The 19,580-nt window shown below is 41.6% G+C and overlaps 1 protein-coding gene across 9 annotated transcripts in view; it reads right to left on the bottom strand.

Moving 5' to 3' along the window:
• FARP2 (FERM, ARH/RhoGEF and pleckstrin domain protein 2) overlaps window positions 1-19,580 on the bottom strand; it is a 136,324-nt gene that overhangs the window by 82,080 nt on the left and 34,664 nt on the right. For all 9 annotated transcript variants that reach the window (XR_010150259.1, XR_001716566.4, XR_008546878.2 and 6 more), the window contains 3 exons: window positions 5,318-5,422; window positions 4,410-4,452; window positions 1,633-1,711 (listed from right to left, as the gene is read on the bottom strand). Coding sequence is in view for 4 of the 9 variants with exons in the window: in XM_016950925.4 (XP_016806414.1) it covers window positions 1,633-1,711; window positions 4,410-4,452; window positions 5,318-5,422 (227 nt within the window). In the remaining 5 variants the exon portion in view is untranslated. The remainder of the gene's footprint in view (window positions 1-1,632; window positions 1,712-4,409; window positions 4,453-5,317; window positions 5,423-19,580) is intronic.

Below are 19,580 nucleotides of genomic sequence, written 5' to 3'. Positions count from 1 at the left end.
AAAAAATTCTTTTACCACAAACATGTACATTTTTATAAACAGAAAAAAGAATCCTCCACATAAATATGGGGGAGAAGGGAGTAACTATAATACTGAGTTACCAGCATGAGTCCTAGAACTCGAGACCCAGGATCCTGAATGAGGGGACACTTTGTTATCCATCATTTTCAGATATCTATCTATCTATCTATCTATCTATCTACTATCTATCTATCTATCTATCTATCTATCTCTATTTAAAAGTGATTCCCTCAAAAGAGACTTTTTTTTTGGTAAATGTCAGGCATTTAATACACTATTAAGATCTATGGTCACTCATAAAAATACTTTTTGCCATCTTTGGAGTTTCCTAAACCTTTAAAAATAAGAGGGTGAACTAATGTGGTCTCTCCATTTCCTTGCAGCTGACATTCTACGATTTTGTGTTGCTAAAATGATATGCAGAAACCTTTAAAAGAGAGTTCATAAGACATCTGATTCATTTATGAGTACACTTTTAGCCAGAAGGCAAAAAAGTTATTGATACCACTACAACATCATAGTTCTCTTTTATATCTAATTTTGGGTTTTCAGTTGCTTTTTAGGTTATTCCTCTATTCTTCATAATACAATTGATATGTGAACAAATACAAAAAATACAAAGAAAAAGACCTTCCATAACCTTACTGTCCAGATGAAACAATTGTTAATATTTTCTTTTTTTTTTTGAGACAGAGTTTCGCTCTTGTTGCCCAGGCTGGACTGAAATGCCAATCTCGGCTCACTGCAACCTCTGCCTCCTGGATTCAACAGATTCTCCTGCCTTAGCCTCCCAATTAGCTGGGATTAAAGATGCCTGCCACCACGCCTGGATAATTTTCTTTTCTTTTTTTTTTTGAGACGGAGTCTCGCTCTGTTGCCCAGGCTAGAGTGCAGTGGTGTGATCTTGACTCACTGCAAACTCTGCCTCTCGGGTTCACGCCACTCTCCTGCCTCAGCCTCCTGAGTAGCTGGGACTACAGGTGCCCGCCACCATGCCCGGCTTATTTTTTGTATTTTTAGTGGAGACGGGGTTTCAAAACTGTGTTAGCCAGGATGGTCTCGATCTCCTGACCTCGTGATCTGCCCGCCTTGGCCTCCCAAAGTGCTGGGATTACAGGCGTGAGCCATTGCACCCTGCCATCTTTAGATCATTCCTATAAAGAATTGATCTTTAATTCAAAATAGTAGCACAAAAGAAGTGACCCAAAGTATTTCTGCTCCATAAATTCTTAAGGACTAACACACTGGGTACTTCTACCAATTAAGTATATTTTATTGATAAATAAGTATATATGAGCAAAATCCCTGAGAACCTTATGAACATGCATAAATCTATGTTTATTTGGAAAATGTAAGTTCAATATGACCCTAACATCCCATTCCATTTTTTATTTTCAAATTTGTACCGTAAACCTTACACTGAAGTCTTATTCACATGTGTCTGTGCAAGGGTCAACTGCCAACATGCTTCTTTTAACCACTCTACATTCATGGTCACTTTTCTGTGTATATCAGGCTTATTCATTCTTTCAATGAGCCAGGTGCTGTGGGAGATAACAGGTGAATACAAGATTCCTGCTGACAACAGCTTCAGCTCTGTGAGCTCTTTACCTTGTATATTCTTCTTGTAGCTGACCAGGATCAGGTGGAAAAAATTTTACAGCTAGGCGAAGCACCACATTCTTTGGCCCTATAACAAAAAAATTTAAACTTCACAAATAAGGCCGATCTTTGCATTTATTCTCTTTTCATATATTACTGTATAACTGAGGTCATGCTTCCAAGTGGACTGTTACAGCAAATCTTTTCAAATAATATGATATTAAGAAATTTCTGCCCAGGTGTGGTGGTGTGTGCCTGTAATCCCACCCCTTTGGGAGGCTGAGGTGAAAGGATGGCTTGAGGCCAGCAGTCTGAGGTTGCAGTGTGCTACAACTGCACCACTGCACTCCAGCCTGGGCAGCAGGGTGAGACCCTGTCTCCGAACAAAAGAAAAAACAAAGAAGCATTTCCTGTATATGAATTTATGAGTCCCAAGTACCAATCACATATATATATAGAATTTTAAAATCTTTTGCATTAAGCAGGGATTACTCAAGGAAGCCTTAAAAACAAGTAGGGCTGGGCGCGGTGGCTCACGCCTGTAATCCCAGCACTTTGGGAGGCTGAGGTGGGCGGATCACAAGGTCAGGAGATCGAGACCATCCTGGCTAACACAGTGAAACCCCGTCTCTATTAAAAATACAAAAAAATTAGCCGGGTGTGGTGGCGGGTGACTGTAGTCCCAGCTACTCCGGAGGCTGAGGCAGGAGAATGGCGTGAACCCGGGAGGCGGAGCTTGCAGTGAGCCGAGATCGTGCCACTGCACTCCAGTTTGGGCGACAGAGCGAGACTCCGTCTCAATAAATAAATAAATAAATATATAAAAACAAGTAGGAAATTGCACATTAAAAAATTTAAATAGGCTGGGTGCAGTGGCTCACATCTGTAATCTCAGCACTTTGGGAGGCAGAGGCTGGTGGATCACTTGAACCCAGGAGTTTCAGACCAGACTGCGCAACATGGTGAAATCCCATCTCTACCCGCCCTTCTCCCCCCCAAAAAAACCCCAAATTAGCCAGATATGGTGGCGCATGCCTGAAGTTCCAGCTACTTGGGAGGCCAAGGTGGGAGGACTGGTGGAGCCCAGGAGGCAGAGGCTGCACTGAGCTGAGATCACACCACTGCACTCCAGGCTGGGTGACAGAACGAGACTGCCCACCCCTCCACACACACAAACATGCGCGTGCTCTCTCTCTCTCTCTATATATATACACACAGACATATATATACCCACACATACATATATATATATATAAAGAGAGAGAGAGAGACATTTTTTCCCCAGTTTATGTTTTTGTTTTGTTTTGTTTTGTTTTTGAGACAGAGTCTCTCTCTGTCACCCAGGCTGGAGTGCAGTGACGTGATCTCGGCTCACTGCAAGCTCCGCCTCCCAGGTTCATGCCATTCTCCTGCCCCAGCCTCCTGAGTAGCTGGGACTACAGGCGCCCCCCACCATGCCCCTACACCTGGCTAATTTATATTTTTAGTAGAGGCGGAGTTTCACCGTGTTAGCCAGGATGGTCTCGATCTCCTGACCTTGTGATCTGCCCACCTCGGCCTCCCAAAGTGCTGGGATTACAGGCGTGAGCCACCGTGCCCGGCCCCCAGTTTATGTTTTAGGGAAAAAAATGATAAATGAAAAAGTTTTTTTTAAAAAAAAAGTTAATGTGTTTACATCTACTTTTTTTTTCTCAGATGCAGTCTCAATCTCTTGCCCAGGCTGGAGTGCAGTGGTGTGATCTTGGCTCACTGCAACCTCTGCCTTCCAGGCTCAAGTGATTCTCCTGCCTCAGCCTCCTGAGTAGCTGAGATTATAGGCATGCGCCATCACGCCTAGCTAATTTTTGTATTTTTAGTAGAGACAGGGTTTCGCCATGTTGGCGAGGCTGGTCTCGAACTCCTGACCTCAGGTGATCTGCCCGCTTGGGCCTCCCAAATTGCTAAGATTACAGGCATGAGCCCCCACACCGGGCCAGTATTATTAATAGTAATAAAAACACATTATTTTTGAAATCTGATTACTGTAAAGGTACATTATCTTAGTTTATTGGTATAAAACAGTTATTTTTTTCTTTCCTCAGAGATCCTTGTTCTGATATAATGAAGTTATTTCTACACGTTTTTCTTCAATTTATAATAGTAATACAAAAAATTATGGGTGACTCAGACAACTATAGACTTCATCTGACACAATTACAGAAGAACTGAGAAGTGCTACTATATGCCTTAGTTTAAAAAATTTAATAAGTAGATGAACGAAAATAATTATCTTGAGACTGAGGTGGGAAGATAGCTTGAACCCAGGAGGTTGAGGCTGCAGAGAACTGTGTTCACACCACTACACTCCAGCCTGGGCAACAAATAGCGAGACCCTGTCTCAAAAATAATAATATAATTGTTATTATTATATTCACAATTACAATTATGTTTATAACTGTAAAACAGTATCAACTATTTTATTAAAAGCTATTTAAAAGAAGAATCTCAATGTCTTTTCATAATCAAGGGAGAAACTGCAGTTACTTTTGCATATTGGCCAAAAATTAAGATGATATCAAACAGCATATGTTCTTATTTCCAAACGTGAAGCAAGTCACCTAGAATCTTCTGAGTTAAAATTACTAAAACTAAAGAGCAAAATGACTTCCAAGTTTGTCCGCTATTGGTGATTACTTCTTGCTAACCATACACGGTGGTGATAATGAACAGTTGAACGTGCCTTTTAAACATTCCAGGACAACACATCTTAAACAAACAGATTTTAAAGAGTTAAACCAAGGACTTACTTCGTATTTGCCTAATGATGGGTTTCATAGGTTCAAGCCAAATCTAAAGAAGAGTTAACAGAAGAAATCCAATCTATTAAATAATGTCTCTATTTAACAAGTATGCTATAAAAACAAAAATGGTTATAATAAGATAAATTTTTATGTCAGGAAAATTTTGACTCTACCCCCCCTCTTAAAGGTTGAATCCTGATAAAACAAACTGTACAAGAAGGACAGCAATGCCTGCTTTGGGAAGCATGGGAAGACGTTAAAATTGCTGTATGATACTGGATACCTCTATTCAGTTGCTGCTATGCGCAGAATGGGTCCTAATAATTATTTGTGGGAATTTGTTAACACCAAACAAATATTTGGTACTACTGCATTTGTGAACAAACTGATGAGCGGGCTTCTGCAAAAAAGAGGTACGTCATGTCACCAGAACAGGAGACTTGGATAAATCTGGTCGCACTGCCAAGGGTATCTGAAAGGCTGGACAGAACTTAATAACGCTGACATGCTTTTTGAACTAAAGGGTTGATGTATGGTTCTTTAAAACAGTTCTATCTATAAATATTAAAACTCCACACTTTTTAAGGTTGCATCTATTAAGTAAAATGAGGCATAACTGGTTAAGTTTGCTACAAGCCCACTTTCGAAATGATTTTCATACAGGATGTATTAGAGGTTGCTTTTATACCTTTTAAGAGAGTTTCCTCAGCACATGTGCTAACGAACAGAACACATTTAGGGAGAGTGTGAATTCAGGCTTGGATTAAAGGCAGACATATTCTCTACAGCTAACAAGAATATATTTTAATAGCAAAAACATTTAATGCTGATGATGTGGCAATGATGAAAGATCTTGCGGCTGTCATCACAGCAGGCCCAAAGGCTCCACGCCTGGGCACGTCATAAGCACTTACCCAGTAGGACTGAGTATTTTGAAACTCCAACCCGAAGTAGTCACATTCTACCAGGTTTAAACGCTTCCACACTTGTGTCAGTAATACCTGGCCATCGCATTTAGGCTGTGCAGAGAGAGGTGGGAAAAATAACAAGGATTGAAAGACTAAACAGCAAGGGTTTATGAAAACTGTGCATAAAACTACTTTCCCACACATAAAATCACTTTGTCTTCCAGTGGATAACTAAGATTTATAAACTATATATAAAAAAAAAAGTCTGAAGCATTTGTGCTCAGAAACTGGCAACAAAATAAATAAAGCTAAAAAATTCCTTCCATTTTACATTTAGTGTGTTTTCAGTCCTATTTCTTTGTAACTTTAGGCTATAGAAACCATTTCTAGTTTTGATTTCGATATTTACACCAGGTGCGGTGGCTCACGCCTATAATACCAGCAATTTGAGGCTGAGGTGGGTGGATTGCTTGAGCCCAGGAGTTTGAGACCAACCTAGGCAATACAGTGACACCTCACCTCTACCCAACTTAAAAAATTAGCCGAGCGCAGCGGTGCCCACCTGTATTCCCAGCTACTCAGGTGGCTGAGGTGTGAGGACTGCTTGAACTTGCGAGAAGGAGGCTGCAGTGAGCCATGATCGTGCCACTGCACTCCAGCCTGGGTGACAGAGTGAGACTTTGTCTCAAAAAAATGTAATTTTAATATTTACTAAAAAGCTAAAGTCTTAGAGTCTTTATTTATATAAGATCCCAGTAAATAATTATTTGGTCAATCGGAAATTACAAAGAGAAAAAAATATTATTTGGTAGCATTTCACATCAATGAGAAGAACTGTTCATAAAGGAGGTGGGGCAACCGACTCTCCCATTAAGGAAAAGAATGGGCTGAGCATGGTGGCTCACGCCTGTAATCCCAGCACTTTGTGGGGCTGAGGCAGGAGAATTTCTTGAGTACAGGAGTTCAGGATAAGCCTGGGCAACATGGCAAAACACTGTCTCTACAAAAAAAAAAAAAAAAAAAAATATATATATATATATATATATATAAATTAGCTGGGTGTAGGGGCGTGCACCTGTAGTCCCAGCTAACTCAGGAGGCTGAGGTGGGAGGATCACCTGAGCCCAGGAGGCAGAGGTTGCAGTGAGTTGAGATTGTGCCACTGCATTCCACCTTGGGTGACAGAGTAAGACCCTGTTTCAAAAAACAGAAGAAGAAAAATGGAAATAGAGTTTTATTGTACATTACTCACAAAAATAAATTCCAGTGGACCTAAAGACCAGAATCAAACAGAGAAGAATCTCTATAATCTTGGGAAAGGTAAAGTCTTCCTAAGCATAGCAAAAAGGAAAGATGGACAGACTTGACTTAAATAAAAGTGAAAAACATCTGAACAGAAACACATTTAACAAAGTTATCTAGAATCACAATGGAAAAAGTTACAATGTTTTATTTTGCTCTTATTAGATGAAGATGTACAAATGGCTACTATGCATTTAAAAAGATACTAAATTTCTTTAATAATAAAACAGTAAGATATTTTTCACCCATCAAAGAGGGTTAGAATGATGATGCCAATATTGGTGTGTCTGTGAGAAACAGCCACTTTCACAGAGTGCTGGGAAGAATGTAAGTTCATATGACCTGTGGGGGGATAATTTGAAAACACCTTTTAAAATTTAAAGTGTGCATTTACCTTTGCCCAGCAATTCTACTTCTAGAACTTTTTCCTACAGATACTTTCATACAACTGTACAGACCTAAACATGTTAAGGACAAATTCAGTAAAGAATTGGTAAAATAGGCCGGGCGCGGTGGTTCATGCCTGTAATCCCAGCACTTTGGGAGGCTGAGGTGGGTGGATCATCTGAGCTCAGGAGTTCGAGACCAGCCTAGCCAACATGGCAAAACCTTGTCTCTACTAAAAATACAAAAATTAGCCGGGTATGGTGGTGCACGCCTGTAATCCCAGATACTCAGGAGGCTGAGGCAGGAGAATAGCTTGAACCCGGGAGGCGGACGTTGCAGTAAGCCGTGAGCCAAGATTGCGCCACTGCACTCCAGCCTGGGCGACAAGAGCGAAACTCCGTCTCAAAAAAAAAAAAAAAAGAATTGGTAAAATAAATAATGACATATCCATAATGGACAACTATGCAACCCTTAAAAAGAACACAGAACTCTCTATTGTGTTATCATTGAAAAAAGTCTACAACACATAGTTTAATTAAGAAAAAAATAAAAGGGACTCTGGGCATGGTGGCTCACGCCTGTGAACTCAGCAACCTGAGGGAGGAGGATTGCTTGAGGCCTGGAGTTCAAGATCAGACGGCACAACAAAGAGAGACCCTGTCTCTACAAAAGATAAAAATTAAAAGGAAAAAGAAAAAAAGGCCTCCATTTCTATACAATGTATATAACGATTCCATTTTATTAAAAACACATATGCCCCATGGATACATTTATATGTAATAAAAATAAGTTTGGAAGGCTGTTCACTAAATCTTTAAAAGTAACCATCATTAAAGAACTAAGCAGAGGTGGAGGTGGGGGCAAGAGCATTCTTACTTCTTCACTTCTATAACATCTCAATTTTTAACCAATAGGCATATATCATCTTCACAATTAATAAACAATATGTGCAAACTGGGGGAGGCAAATCTCATTGTTCCAAAGGACATTATGGCCCTTGAGGTTTAGTCACCAGATTCTCACTGTGTAAGAAATAAAACCTTGCAAATCCATTGTAACAAAGCAGCATACGGAATGAAAGTACAAGGAACGCCTCTTTAAAATGGAAAGGTGAGCTACGAAGTGACCTGACATTGTACATACAATTTCTAAAGAACAAAAGGGCAAATCTGTGTTGAACTTGCTCTGACATAATCTCTTAGGGCCTTCTCCAGTAAGAACTTACTCTGATGCCTGTGGGCATCTGGGAGGAGGCATGCCAACGCTCCACATGTGGGTCCATCAGGATGGGGAGAATGCAGCCAGACCAGGGTTTCTGAGACTGTTAACTAGTCAGAAATTATGAACTGTGGAGTATGCTGCACTAACTCACTGTGGGCCCAAACAACCCTATGAAGTTCTTTCAAAGCCATACTGTCTGTCCACACCTCCATCCAGGATCACCAGGACAGTCCTCCTCATGACTCTCCCTGAGTCAGGACTTGGGGTGGGGAGGCTACATACAACCAAGTCCCTCACCCTGATACAGCCTCACACTACCTGGCTTCACCTGAGTGCAGGGATAATGACACGCCCAGGCTATTCCCTTAGAGAAGAATTCTCTCTCACTTCCCTTCTATCAGTCTCCAGTGAATGCTTTGAGAATCTGATAAAAAGTCAGCTCATTTGTGGTCTCTCTTCATCCAGTCAATTCTACCTAATTACCACACCAGTTGGTACTCGACTCTAGAACTGCCCTTTGGCATTGCTGCTGACTGTGACCCGTTTGTTTGGGTGTGTTCCTCCTACCAGATGGCAAGTTTAAAGGGCAAGGACTGCACCTTCTCCATCCTAGTAGCTCCAGCTCTGGCTCACAGGAGAGGCACCACACACGGCCAGATTCCCGGACTGTCCACCACTGCTCCTGATTCTGACGGCTGTTGTGGGAGGTTGAGTGTGCACTTCAGGTGGCACAGAGAATATGAAATTCTCTTAGCTCTCCCCTCTTTTTCAACTACCTGGCTGCCCCTGTGAGTCAATGGGGAGGTCAGGGTTCCCCGTCCTACCTGAGCCCCTGCACTGCCTAGGGTAGTGTGGCCAGAGTGTGCTCCAGGAGCCCTGCCCGACTACACTAATGAAGGCGATAGACACTAACCACGCAGGTGCAAGCACATTCACAAGGCACCTGTTAACCAGCAATGTCCAACACCCAGGACAGGGTTTGTAAATACGGGCACAAAAATTCACAGTTATATGGGTATTTGTATATATACACACAAACAAACATATGTATGTGTGTTTAACCTTCAGTACAGGGAGGATGATCTTTTCATGAATGGTGCCAGGGAAACTGCATATCCATACAGGTGAAAATAAGCAATGACTCCAACCTCACACCATGCACAAAATTAATTCAATATGAATCACGGAAAGGCACAACAATAAAGCTTGGGGTAGGCAAATATTTCTCAAACAGGACACAAAAAACACTAGCTCCCCCACCCCCAAAAGACTGATGTCGACTACCTGAATATTACAACCTTCTGTATATCAAAAGACACTGTTAAGATAGGAAAAAGGCAAGCCACAAAATAGAAGATAGTTGCAATACAAAAACCCAACAAAGAGGCTGGGTGTGGTGGCTCATGCCTGTAATCCCAGCACTTTGGGAGGCCGAGGCAGATGGATCATGTGAGGTCAGGAGTTTGAGACCAGCCTGACTAAAAATACAAAACTTTCACTACTCTCTACTAAAAATACAAAAATTAGCCGGGTGTGGCGGCGTGTGCCTGTAGTTCCAGCTACTTGGGAGGCTGAGACAGGAGAATTGCTTGAACCTGGGAGTGGAGGTTGCAGTAAGCTGGGATCATGCCACTGCACTCCAGCCTGTGCGAGAGAGCTAGACTCCGTCTCAAAAACAAACAAACAAACCCAACAAAGGTCTTGTAGTCAACATATATAAAGATTTACAAATCATAAGGAAAAACCAGACAACCCAATTAATGACAAATGGGCTGAAAGACTTAAATAGGCACTTCACAAAAGAGGATATTCAAATGTCCAATAAACAACAAGAAAAGTTGGACAATATTACATCAAGGAAATGCACACTAAAACCACAATAAGATACCACTAGACCCTCACTAGAATAGCTGAGAATATAAAAATGGATAATCCTAATGTGGGCAAGAAAAGTAGAACATCTGGAGTCTCAAACACTGTAAATTTGTATTATCTCTTTGGAAAACTGACAGTATCTACTAAAGGTATACAGAAGTATACCCTATAACCTAGCAATTCCAGTCCGGGGTATAAACCCAACAGAAATATCTGTTTATAGAGACCTAAAGACAAATTCAAGAATGTCTGGTTGGGTGCGGTGGCTCACGCCTGTAATCCTAGCACTTTGGGAAGCCGAGGCAGGCAGATCACCTGAGGTCAGGAGTTCAAGACCAGCCTGATCAACATGGTGAAACCCCATCTCTATTAAAAATACAAAAATTAGCCGGGCGTGGTGGCACACGCCTGTAATCCCAGCTACTTGGGAGGCTAAGGCAGGAGAGTTGCCTGAACCTGGGAGGCAGAGGTTGCAGTGAGCCAAGATTGCGCCACTGCACTCCAGCCTGGGAGACAAAGCAAGACTCTGTCTCAAAAAAAAAAAAAAAAGAATGTTCACAGAAGCTTTACTCATAGGAGCTCAAAACTGGAAACTACCAAAATGTCAATTAAACAGCAGAATGGATAAACAGTGATTTGTTTTTACAATGGAATACTACCCAGCAACGAACAAACAAGCAAACCACAGCTATACCAACAACACTGATAATTTTCACATAGTACATATTGTATTCATGTACCTGATAAATATATTCATACTTAAATGAACCTGAAGATCTGGCAAAACTAATTTATAATGCTAAAGATCAAAACAGTGGCTACTTTTGGGGGTCATAACTGAGACAGGCACAGGGAGCCTGTTCTACTCCATTCTCTGGGTGGGGATACATAAGTGTATACATATGAAAAATTATCAAGCTGCACACATAAGACACATGCACTTTCTTATGTAAGTTATATTTCAATAAGAATGTAATTAAAAGGAAAAAAGGGCCAGGCATGGTGGCTCACGCCTGTAATCCCAGCACTTTGGGAGGCCGAGGTGGGCAGATCACGAGGTCAGGAGATCGAGACCATCCTGGCTAACATGGTGAAACCCCATCTCTACTAAAAATGCAAAAAAAATTAGCCGGGCGTGGTGGCAGGCGCCTGTAGTCCCAGCTACTTGGGAGGCTGAGGTAGGAGAATGGTGTGAACCTGGGAGGCGGAGGTTGCAGTGAGCCAAGATCATGCCACTGCACTCCAGCCTGGGCGACAGAGCGAGACTATCTCAAAAAAAAAAAAAAAAAAAAAAAAAGGAAAAAAGGTTTAAAAAACCTTTGGAGTTCATGAAAATTGATCTTTCACATTTTATAATAATCCTCTCTACAAAAGTCTCTGAGCTGTGAACTTCGCCTCTGCTTGATACACCTAGAACCTACAACTCAATGAAGCAGCTGATTCTACCGCTGGACAGTTCTGCTTGCAAATAATTCCTAGCCTTTCGTCTAAATGTCTCTCCAACCTCTACCTCCCTAAATCCTCACCTGATCAGTCTCTTCTGGACACAGTTCAGCTTACCAAGGTCTCTTTTAAAATGGTCACACAGAACAGAATACATATCACAGAAATTACCCAAAAAAAGACGAGTTTGGTACAGTGCCTACACTATGAAGTTTGATCACTTAACATAGATCACCGTATGCAAATTAAGTTATTCAGAGAACAAAACTTTATACTTCATGAGAACAAATTTTCTAAGGGGACTACACCAAAACACACATCAATCTAGTTTATTTATTTATTTTTATTATTATTATACTTTAAGTTTTAGGGTACATGTGCACAATGTGCAGGTTAGTTACATATGTATACATGTGCCATGCTGGTGTGCAGCACCCATCAACTCGTCATTTAGCACTAGGTATATCTCCTAATGCTATCCCTCCTCCCTCCCCTCACCGCACAACAGTCCCCAGAGTGTGATGTTCCCCTTCCTGTGTCCACGTGTTCTCATTGTTCAATTCCCATCTATGAGTGAGAACATGCGGTGTTTGGTTTTTTGTCCTTGCGATAGTTTACTGAGAATGATGATTTCCAATTTCAACCATGTCCCTACAAAGGACATGAACTCATCATTTTTTATGGCTGCATAGTATTCCATGGTGTATATGTGCCACATTTTCTTAATCCAGTCTATCATTGTTGGACATTTGGGTTAGTTCCAAGTCTTTGCTATTGTGAATAGTGCCGCAACAAACACACATGTGCATGTGTCTTTATAGCAGCATGATTTATAGTCCTTTGGGTATATACCCAGTAATGGGATGGCTGGATCAAATGGTATTTCTAGTTCTAGATCCCTGAGGAATCACCACACTGACTTCCACAATGGTTGAACTAGTTTACAGTCCCACCAACAGTGTAAAAGTGTTCCTGTTTCTCCACATCCTCTCCAGCACCTGTTGTTTCCTGACTTTTTAATGATTGCCATTCTAACTGGTGTGAGATGGTATCTCATTGTGGTTTTGATTTGCATTTCTCTGATGGCCAGTGATGATGAGCATTTTTTCATGTGTCTGTTGGCTGCATAAATGTCTTCTTTTGAGAAGTGTCTGTTCATGTCCTTCACCCACTTTTTGATGGGGTTGTTTGTTTTTTCTTGTAAGTTTGTTTGAGTTCATTGTAGATTCTGGATATTAGCCCTTTGTCAGATGAGTAGGTTGTGAAAATTTTCTCCCATTTTGTAGGTTGCCTGTTCACTCTGATGGTAGTTTCTTTTGCTGTGCAGAAGCTCTTTAGTTTAATTAGATCCCATTTGTCAATTTTGGCTTTTGTTGCCATTGCTTTTGGTGTTTTAGACATGAAGTCATTGCCCATGCCTATGTCCTGAATGGTAATGCCTAGGTTTTCTTCTAGGGTTTTTATGGTTTTAGGTCTAACGTTTAAGTCTTTAATCCATCTTGAATTAATTTTTGTATAAGGTGTAACGAAGGGATACAGTTTCAGCTTTCTACATATGGCTAGCCAGTTTTCCCAGCACCATTTATTAAACAGGGAATCCTTTCCCCATTGCTTGTTTTTCTCAGGTTTGTCAAAGATCAGATAGTTGTATCATCACTCTAGTTTAATTTTTTAATATATCATTTTTAAAGTACTAAACATAAAAATAGATAATTTGTAGGCCATATGTTTCAGGAGGGCAGAAACCATATTATGAACTTTGATCAATAATTAGATCACCACACTCTTGGAGACTTTCAACAGAAAGAATTATCCCTGAGGACAGAATCCCAGGTAGTTCCTGATACTTCAACTCAAATTACTGGAAAACAAACAAACAAACAACAACAACAAAAAACAACTGTCAGGAGAGCCCTTTTTTCCCCCCACATAGTAGGCACTCAGATGTCTATTAATGAAAAAACAAACCACTTCATAACTGGAAGAAACATTTCTGTTATGACCATAAATACTGAAGTCCAACCTGACATAAGTTATTAAAAGGTGGGCAATTCAACATGACCAGAAGTAGCAGGCAGTGTGTGAGGTACAATGCAGGCCACAAAGAAAGGCTCTGCAAACCGGTCAGGTGACCACAGGGATCTGGGCCATTCTTGAGCTGCTCTGCAATGGCATAAATGCATGGTTTCCAAGGATGTCAAGAAATCTGGGAAGAGGCTGACCTGCTATTTTTCAAACCTAAAGAAGACCAAAATAGAAAAAACAGATTTAATTTGAATAGCTAAATGTAAGGAAGAATTGATGGTCAAAATGATAAATATAAAATAAGGTATAGAGATATATTTTTAGCTCTTTGAACTTTTTGGTATATTGTATAATCATCTCTAAAACAGTACCAACAGCCATTGAGCCAAGGGTCAGGCATCCTCTGCTCTAAGTAGAAGAGGAGCAGATATTCTCCAGGCTCTTTGTGGCTCCTGAGTTGATCCCAAGGAACAGGTTTCCTCACACCGTCCTAAGGGCAGAGGCTTTGGAGTAGGAATCCTGGTTTCCACTTGGTGGGTATGCTTAGGCTCGGCTTTTTCAATTGAAGAACAACACAACTCTTACCCTGAATGGGTTTTATGGGAGTGTAATAAGGTAGCATAGGAAAGCTGCTGAGCACCATGCCTGGCACACGGCCTCTCCAAGTCCAATACTGCTGCTCGCTGTCCGCCCACACAGAACAGTGTGAGCATCACCAGAAAACATCACACACAGCGAGGGCTCATGCCCCTCCTGAGTAGGGAGTAGGGTTCATTCGGGACAGGTCCTCAAGCGTGCAAAACAGCTTCTTAATAAGGTCTACAAAAAGTAAGACCACAGATGAGAGGGAGAGCCCTTTGATTCCATGATGGGTGCACGTTACTCAACACAGCATCCAATAATTTCTTTTTCCTGCCAACATGTAAAACATATTTTAAAAATCAAAATATTTTCCATAATGTACTTTAAAGAAACCGAACTTTTTTCAAGAATTCTTGCCAAAGTAATTTTCCACAGGTTCACTCTCCATAATTTGTATAGATGCCTTACGACCTGGACAGTAGGTCATAAAGTGTCATAATCAGTTCTATTTTCAGTGTCACTTGTATCAGTCACATGTCTTTTTTTTTTTTTTGAGATGGAGTCTCGCACTGTCACCCAGGCTGGAGTGCAGTGGCGCGATCTCGGCTCACTACAAGCTCCGCCTCCTGGATTCATGCCATTCTCCTGCCTCAGCCTCCTGAGTAGCTGGGACTACAGGTGCCCGCCATCACGCCCAGCTATTTTTTTGTATTTTTAGTAGAGATGGGGTTTCACCGTGTTAGCCAGGATGGTCTCAATCTCCTGACCTCGTGATCAGCCTGCCTCAGCCTCCCAAAGTGCTGGGATTACAGGCGTGAGCCAAAGCACCTGGCCCACATGTCCACTTTTATCCTTTCAAATCTTCTCGACTTAAAACATACCTTCTGGTCCTAAAAATACAGAAATTCACTATCAGGTGGACTACAATAATCACCGCATGTTCCCAAAGTACCAAATGATCAGATGAAACAAGATTCTCCCTGCACTAGGTTGGAAGGGCCTCACAGCCAGTTAGAGCACTGGCATCATCCAGATGCTCAGAATGGAAGAAAACCCCGCCATCACACTGTGCTTCCTGCTGAACTCAACATTGACTCAAATCAGAACTGTTTCAATACTAGGCTGGAGGAGAAACAGTATTAAGAACATAGTATAAAAAATACAAGTTAAAAAGCAAAACTTTTTGTTCAGTGTTTCCAGTTTTCTAGTTGGTCATGGTGTTAAGGTCCTTTTCCAGGCTTAGGTATAAACAATATTGTTAAAAATTTACATTTACAAAACTATTAAAGATTGTGTCTAGATGAAAATGGGCGACAAAGGCCTGGCTAACAAAGTACTTCTTTATTCTTTGTCTTAAGCTCTGTGGGAAAATTCTTCTTGAAACAGCTTTTGTCCTTTAACTTGTTTCATGTGCTCATTTACAGTTCATTTGCCAAATTATAACTCCTCTATCTATCTAGATGGCCCCTCCTATTATATAATTCATATCTGTACTGTAAGTTTCATTACTTAAGATTTTTATTGCCTAATTAGATCAATCCCAAATTTCCTTTTATAATATTATACTGTACAATGAAAATAATCTTGAGCGCTCAAAAGGAAACTGTAGCTACATTCTTTGAAAGGTCACCAACATTTTTGATAGGCATTTCACTCTCATTTTGGCACATTTTCAAATCTTGGGTTCTCACATATTCCTAAAATACTGTACACCAAACTTCTACTGCAAATTGCACTAAGAACCATAAGGAGGCCGGGTGCAGTGGCTCACGTCTTTCATCCCAGCACTTTGGGAGACCGAGGCGGGTGGATCACCTGAGCTCAGGAGTTTGCGACCAGCCTTACCAACAAGGTGAAACCCTGTCTCTACTAAAAATACAAAAATTAGCCGGGTGTGGTGGCAGGTGCCTGTAGTCCCAGCTACTCAGAAGGCTGAGACAGGAGAATTGCTTGAACCCAGGAGGCAGAGGTTGCAATGAGCCGAGATGCCCCCACTGCACTCCAGCCTGGGCAATGGAGTGAGATTCCATCTCAAAAAAGAGACAGAAAAAAAAGAACCATCAGGAGTAGCGTTAAATCTCAGCATAAAGATGTTAACTGCTACTTCTGCTTTTTTTTTCTTTTTTGAGATGGAGTCTCGCTCTATTGCCCAGGCTGGAGTGTAGTGGTGCCATCTCGGCTCACTGCAACTTCTGCCTCCCGGGTTCAAGTGATTCTCCTGCCTCAGCCTCCTAAGTAGTTGGGATTACAGGCATACATCACCACACCCAGATAATAGGTTTTGGATTTTTAGCAGAGATAGGGCTTCACTATGTTGGCTGGGCTGGCCTCAAACTCCTAAACTCAGGTAATCCATCCGCCTCAGCCTCCCAAAGTGCTGCGATTAGAAGTATGAGCCAACACATCCAGACTGCTACTTCTGCTTCTAAGGGAAGGGTTCTGTATCATAGAGGGACAAATGAATCCCCAGGCACTTCATCTTTCTAGACTAAAGAGACCAACTGGCAGATAAATCATCTCTACCATGAGATGTGGGCAAAAGCTGAGCTTATGTATCAATGGATTCATTCATACCCTAGCTCTTCTACAATCGTTTCTCTTAAACTACTCAAGGAAACAGTACAACATGAAATCCCCCAATTTGAACCTGTTAATACTGGTGACTCAATTACTTATTTATTGCCTTTCCATTCCAAACCCACCCTTCTTTACCCTGCTTTGTGACACTGGAGTAGCACCCTGTAGACATTCCTTTTACACAAGCTGGCTTTGCCAGTAGAGGGCTCTGGGGAGATACAAGAAGAAGAAGGGCCTTCTCTCCCCATTTCTGGGCTTTTGGCTTTCTTGCTAGCTGTGTGCAGGAGAGCCAGCGGCTCACACCATCCTATGAGTTTCACTGGCATTCCGGTCCCACTGGTGGGCAGTTTCCTCCCTGCCAGCCGGTTCCTATGACACCTTAGTGAACTTCACCATCCAATGGGTCTGCACCTCAGCCTTGCGAGAGAAGGCCTCTTTCAAGTTTGCTGCTTCTTTGGATATTCCTTCCCTCAGCCCTGGGGTGGCAGCTGCTCACCACATCTCCTGGTCCTATATTCTTTAGCATCTCCCTCCCGTCTTAGTAGTTAATCCTCTGTTGCTGGTTAATCATTATTTCTATTAAATTTCCCTGTTCAAATTACTGGTACAGTTTCTGTCTCCTGACTGGCCCTTGAACGATTCAATGGTATTCTCTGGAAAACGACTGTACAGCTTTAACATCTTGAGCTTGGGAAAAAGGGTTCTTCCCCAAGAGTGGGGAGAAAAAAAGCCAAATCCACAGTGGTCCTCCTAACTACTGCAATGTAGTGGTAGCAGAAGCTCTGCACGACCAGATGAGGTTGAAAACTGGAAGAAGAGTCATTAAATGGAGGTTCACTTGGCATCTATTCTGCTAGCTGCCTACCTGTATTCCCAAATTCATCAGGAGAAAAAACTGTGCCTTCTAGTGCTCTCAGAAGTGGGGGAAGATGGGCCCGAGAATACAGAACCTGCGATGAGCTTCCTCACAGAGACACCAGTGGAAATGTGGAGGGGATTGCCATCTGAGCATAGAAGCAGATGATGTAGAACACTCGCCCATTAGTGCTTTATGTCTATTAAAGTCTTCCACCTGGGCAAGGGCACATCAAGAAGGACACACCCCAAGGTGAAGGAGGCCCCGCTTCACTACACAACCCCATCTTCCCAACACACTTGCAGACAGTGTATGCCAAACACCAGAAGCCAAAGAAGCAACCTGCTACTAACTGGCTTGTTTTAGGAGTTGGGCACAAAACATATAATTATTTTCTTTTTTACTGTCTTTTACTTAGCATCTGGGAAAAAGCAAAACAGAAGAGTAGCTTAGTTCAGCAGTAAGATCTCTCAAAGCAAGCTCTTAAGCAATTCCTTTCTTTCTTCTTCATCAACCAAAAGAGTTCCAGTAGCTTGCCTGTCCTTACTTGTGCGTACTTGTGAAAACTCACAAAAAGGAAACGTGTCTGTCAGCGTCCCCACCCACTCACTATGGTCAGGACGCAGCTCACTCCCACAGCCCTGTGGCCAGGTGGCTGTCATTTTCAGAAGGGAAGCCTGCCTGGGAAATCAAATAGCAGCCTTTAAAAAAGGCCAATAAGACCATTATTGATCAATCTGAACCTCATTTGCAAAAATACACAGACACTGAGAATGGTTAGACATTTAAACCAAACTCTTGAACTACAGAGACCTACCTGAAAAGCAGAGAAATTAGTCACCAAAGAATGAGTAAACATGGTATACCAAAGAAAACATAATCTAAAAAAAAAGATCCTATGTACAACTATTGTCTTTGTATACAAATTAATAAAAATGAGAAAAAATTAAAATTAAAGAAAAAAATAAGATCCCCAAAAAGGTCAGTGTTAGAGGTAAAGGTATTCATAAAATGAGAGGAGACTGGAAAAAGAATCCAACTAAGTAATGAAAAGGGGATATTACAAAGATGACTCCAGAAACCAAACCTCAACAGGAGGCCCAAACAACAGATGGACAAGACTTGAACTGGAATCAGTGGTGTGGAAAAATAAACAGATGCATTCTTCTAGAGATAAAAATGATGAAAGAAAATCCAAATTTAGGAATCACAAATGTGTCTACGAGGAACCTAGGAGAGGGGGCTGTAGCAGATACTGGGGTGTGATAATCCAGAAGATGCCTGGTGACTCCTGTCCTGAAGACGGCAGTGTCAGCTGTCATCTCCTTAGTCATTTGCTGGACTCGTTCAAAATCAAAAAGGTAAATAAGAAACTCTATTTTCAGCAAAAGTAGGAACTCTCAAATCCTGCATCACAAAACTGTGGGGAGAAGCACCACTAGCAATAGGGACAGAGCAAGGGGTTGGGCATCTGTAGTGGGGGCACAAGCACTATGCCACGGGGCCAACTTCAGCAGAAGCCCTAAGAACACTTATCAAAGGTGAAGGGCACAGTGAGGTGCAAAACTTCAGTCCCTTGCTTGTAAGAGCAAGGATGGGAAGAGACCTGGGTAGCAGGGTCCAAGTGTGGGCCCAGTTTGGCTTGAAGAGCAGAGGTGATAGACCAAAGAAGAAATCTCAAGCAAGTCACATCCAAACCCACATACCAAGCTCGAGTCATAGCATGAACTTTACATTTCAATGAGTCTATGACCAGCCAATCACCAAGAGAACCTCCTTAAAATAGCCAACCTGTGAATAACTTATCTGCTTCAAAGATGGGTGATCAAAATAGAATAAGCGCTGCAAATATTAAAAGGTATTCAAGATAAAAGAGAAAAGAAACAGATATTAAAAACTATTTAATAAAGCAACTGCCTCTATAATACAAGAGCACAAAACTACAGTATCAGAGCTCTAGAAAGAGAAGGAAAGACAACTGTTATTCAAAGAAAGTGGATC

This window comes from Pan troglodytes, chromosome 13 (assembly GCF_028858775.2).
Source record: "Pan troglodytes isolate AG18354 chromosome 13, NHGRI_mPanTro3-v2.0_pri, whole genome shotgun sequence".
In the NCBI taxonomy this organism is placed as follows: domain Eukaryota; kingdom Metazoa; phylum Chordata; class Mammalia; order Primates; family Hominidae; genus Pan; species Pan troglodytes.
Note: the sequence above shows the minus strand (reverse complement) of the source record. Positions and strands in the feature narration are given on the sequence as shown.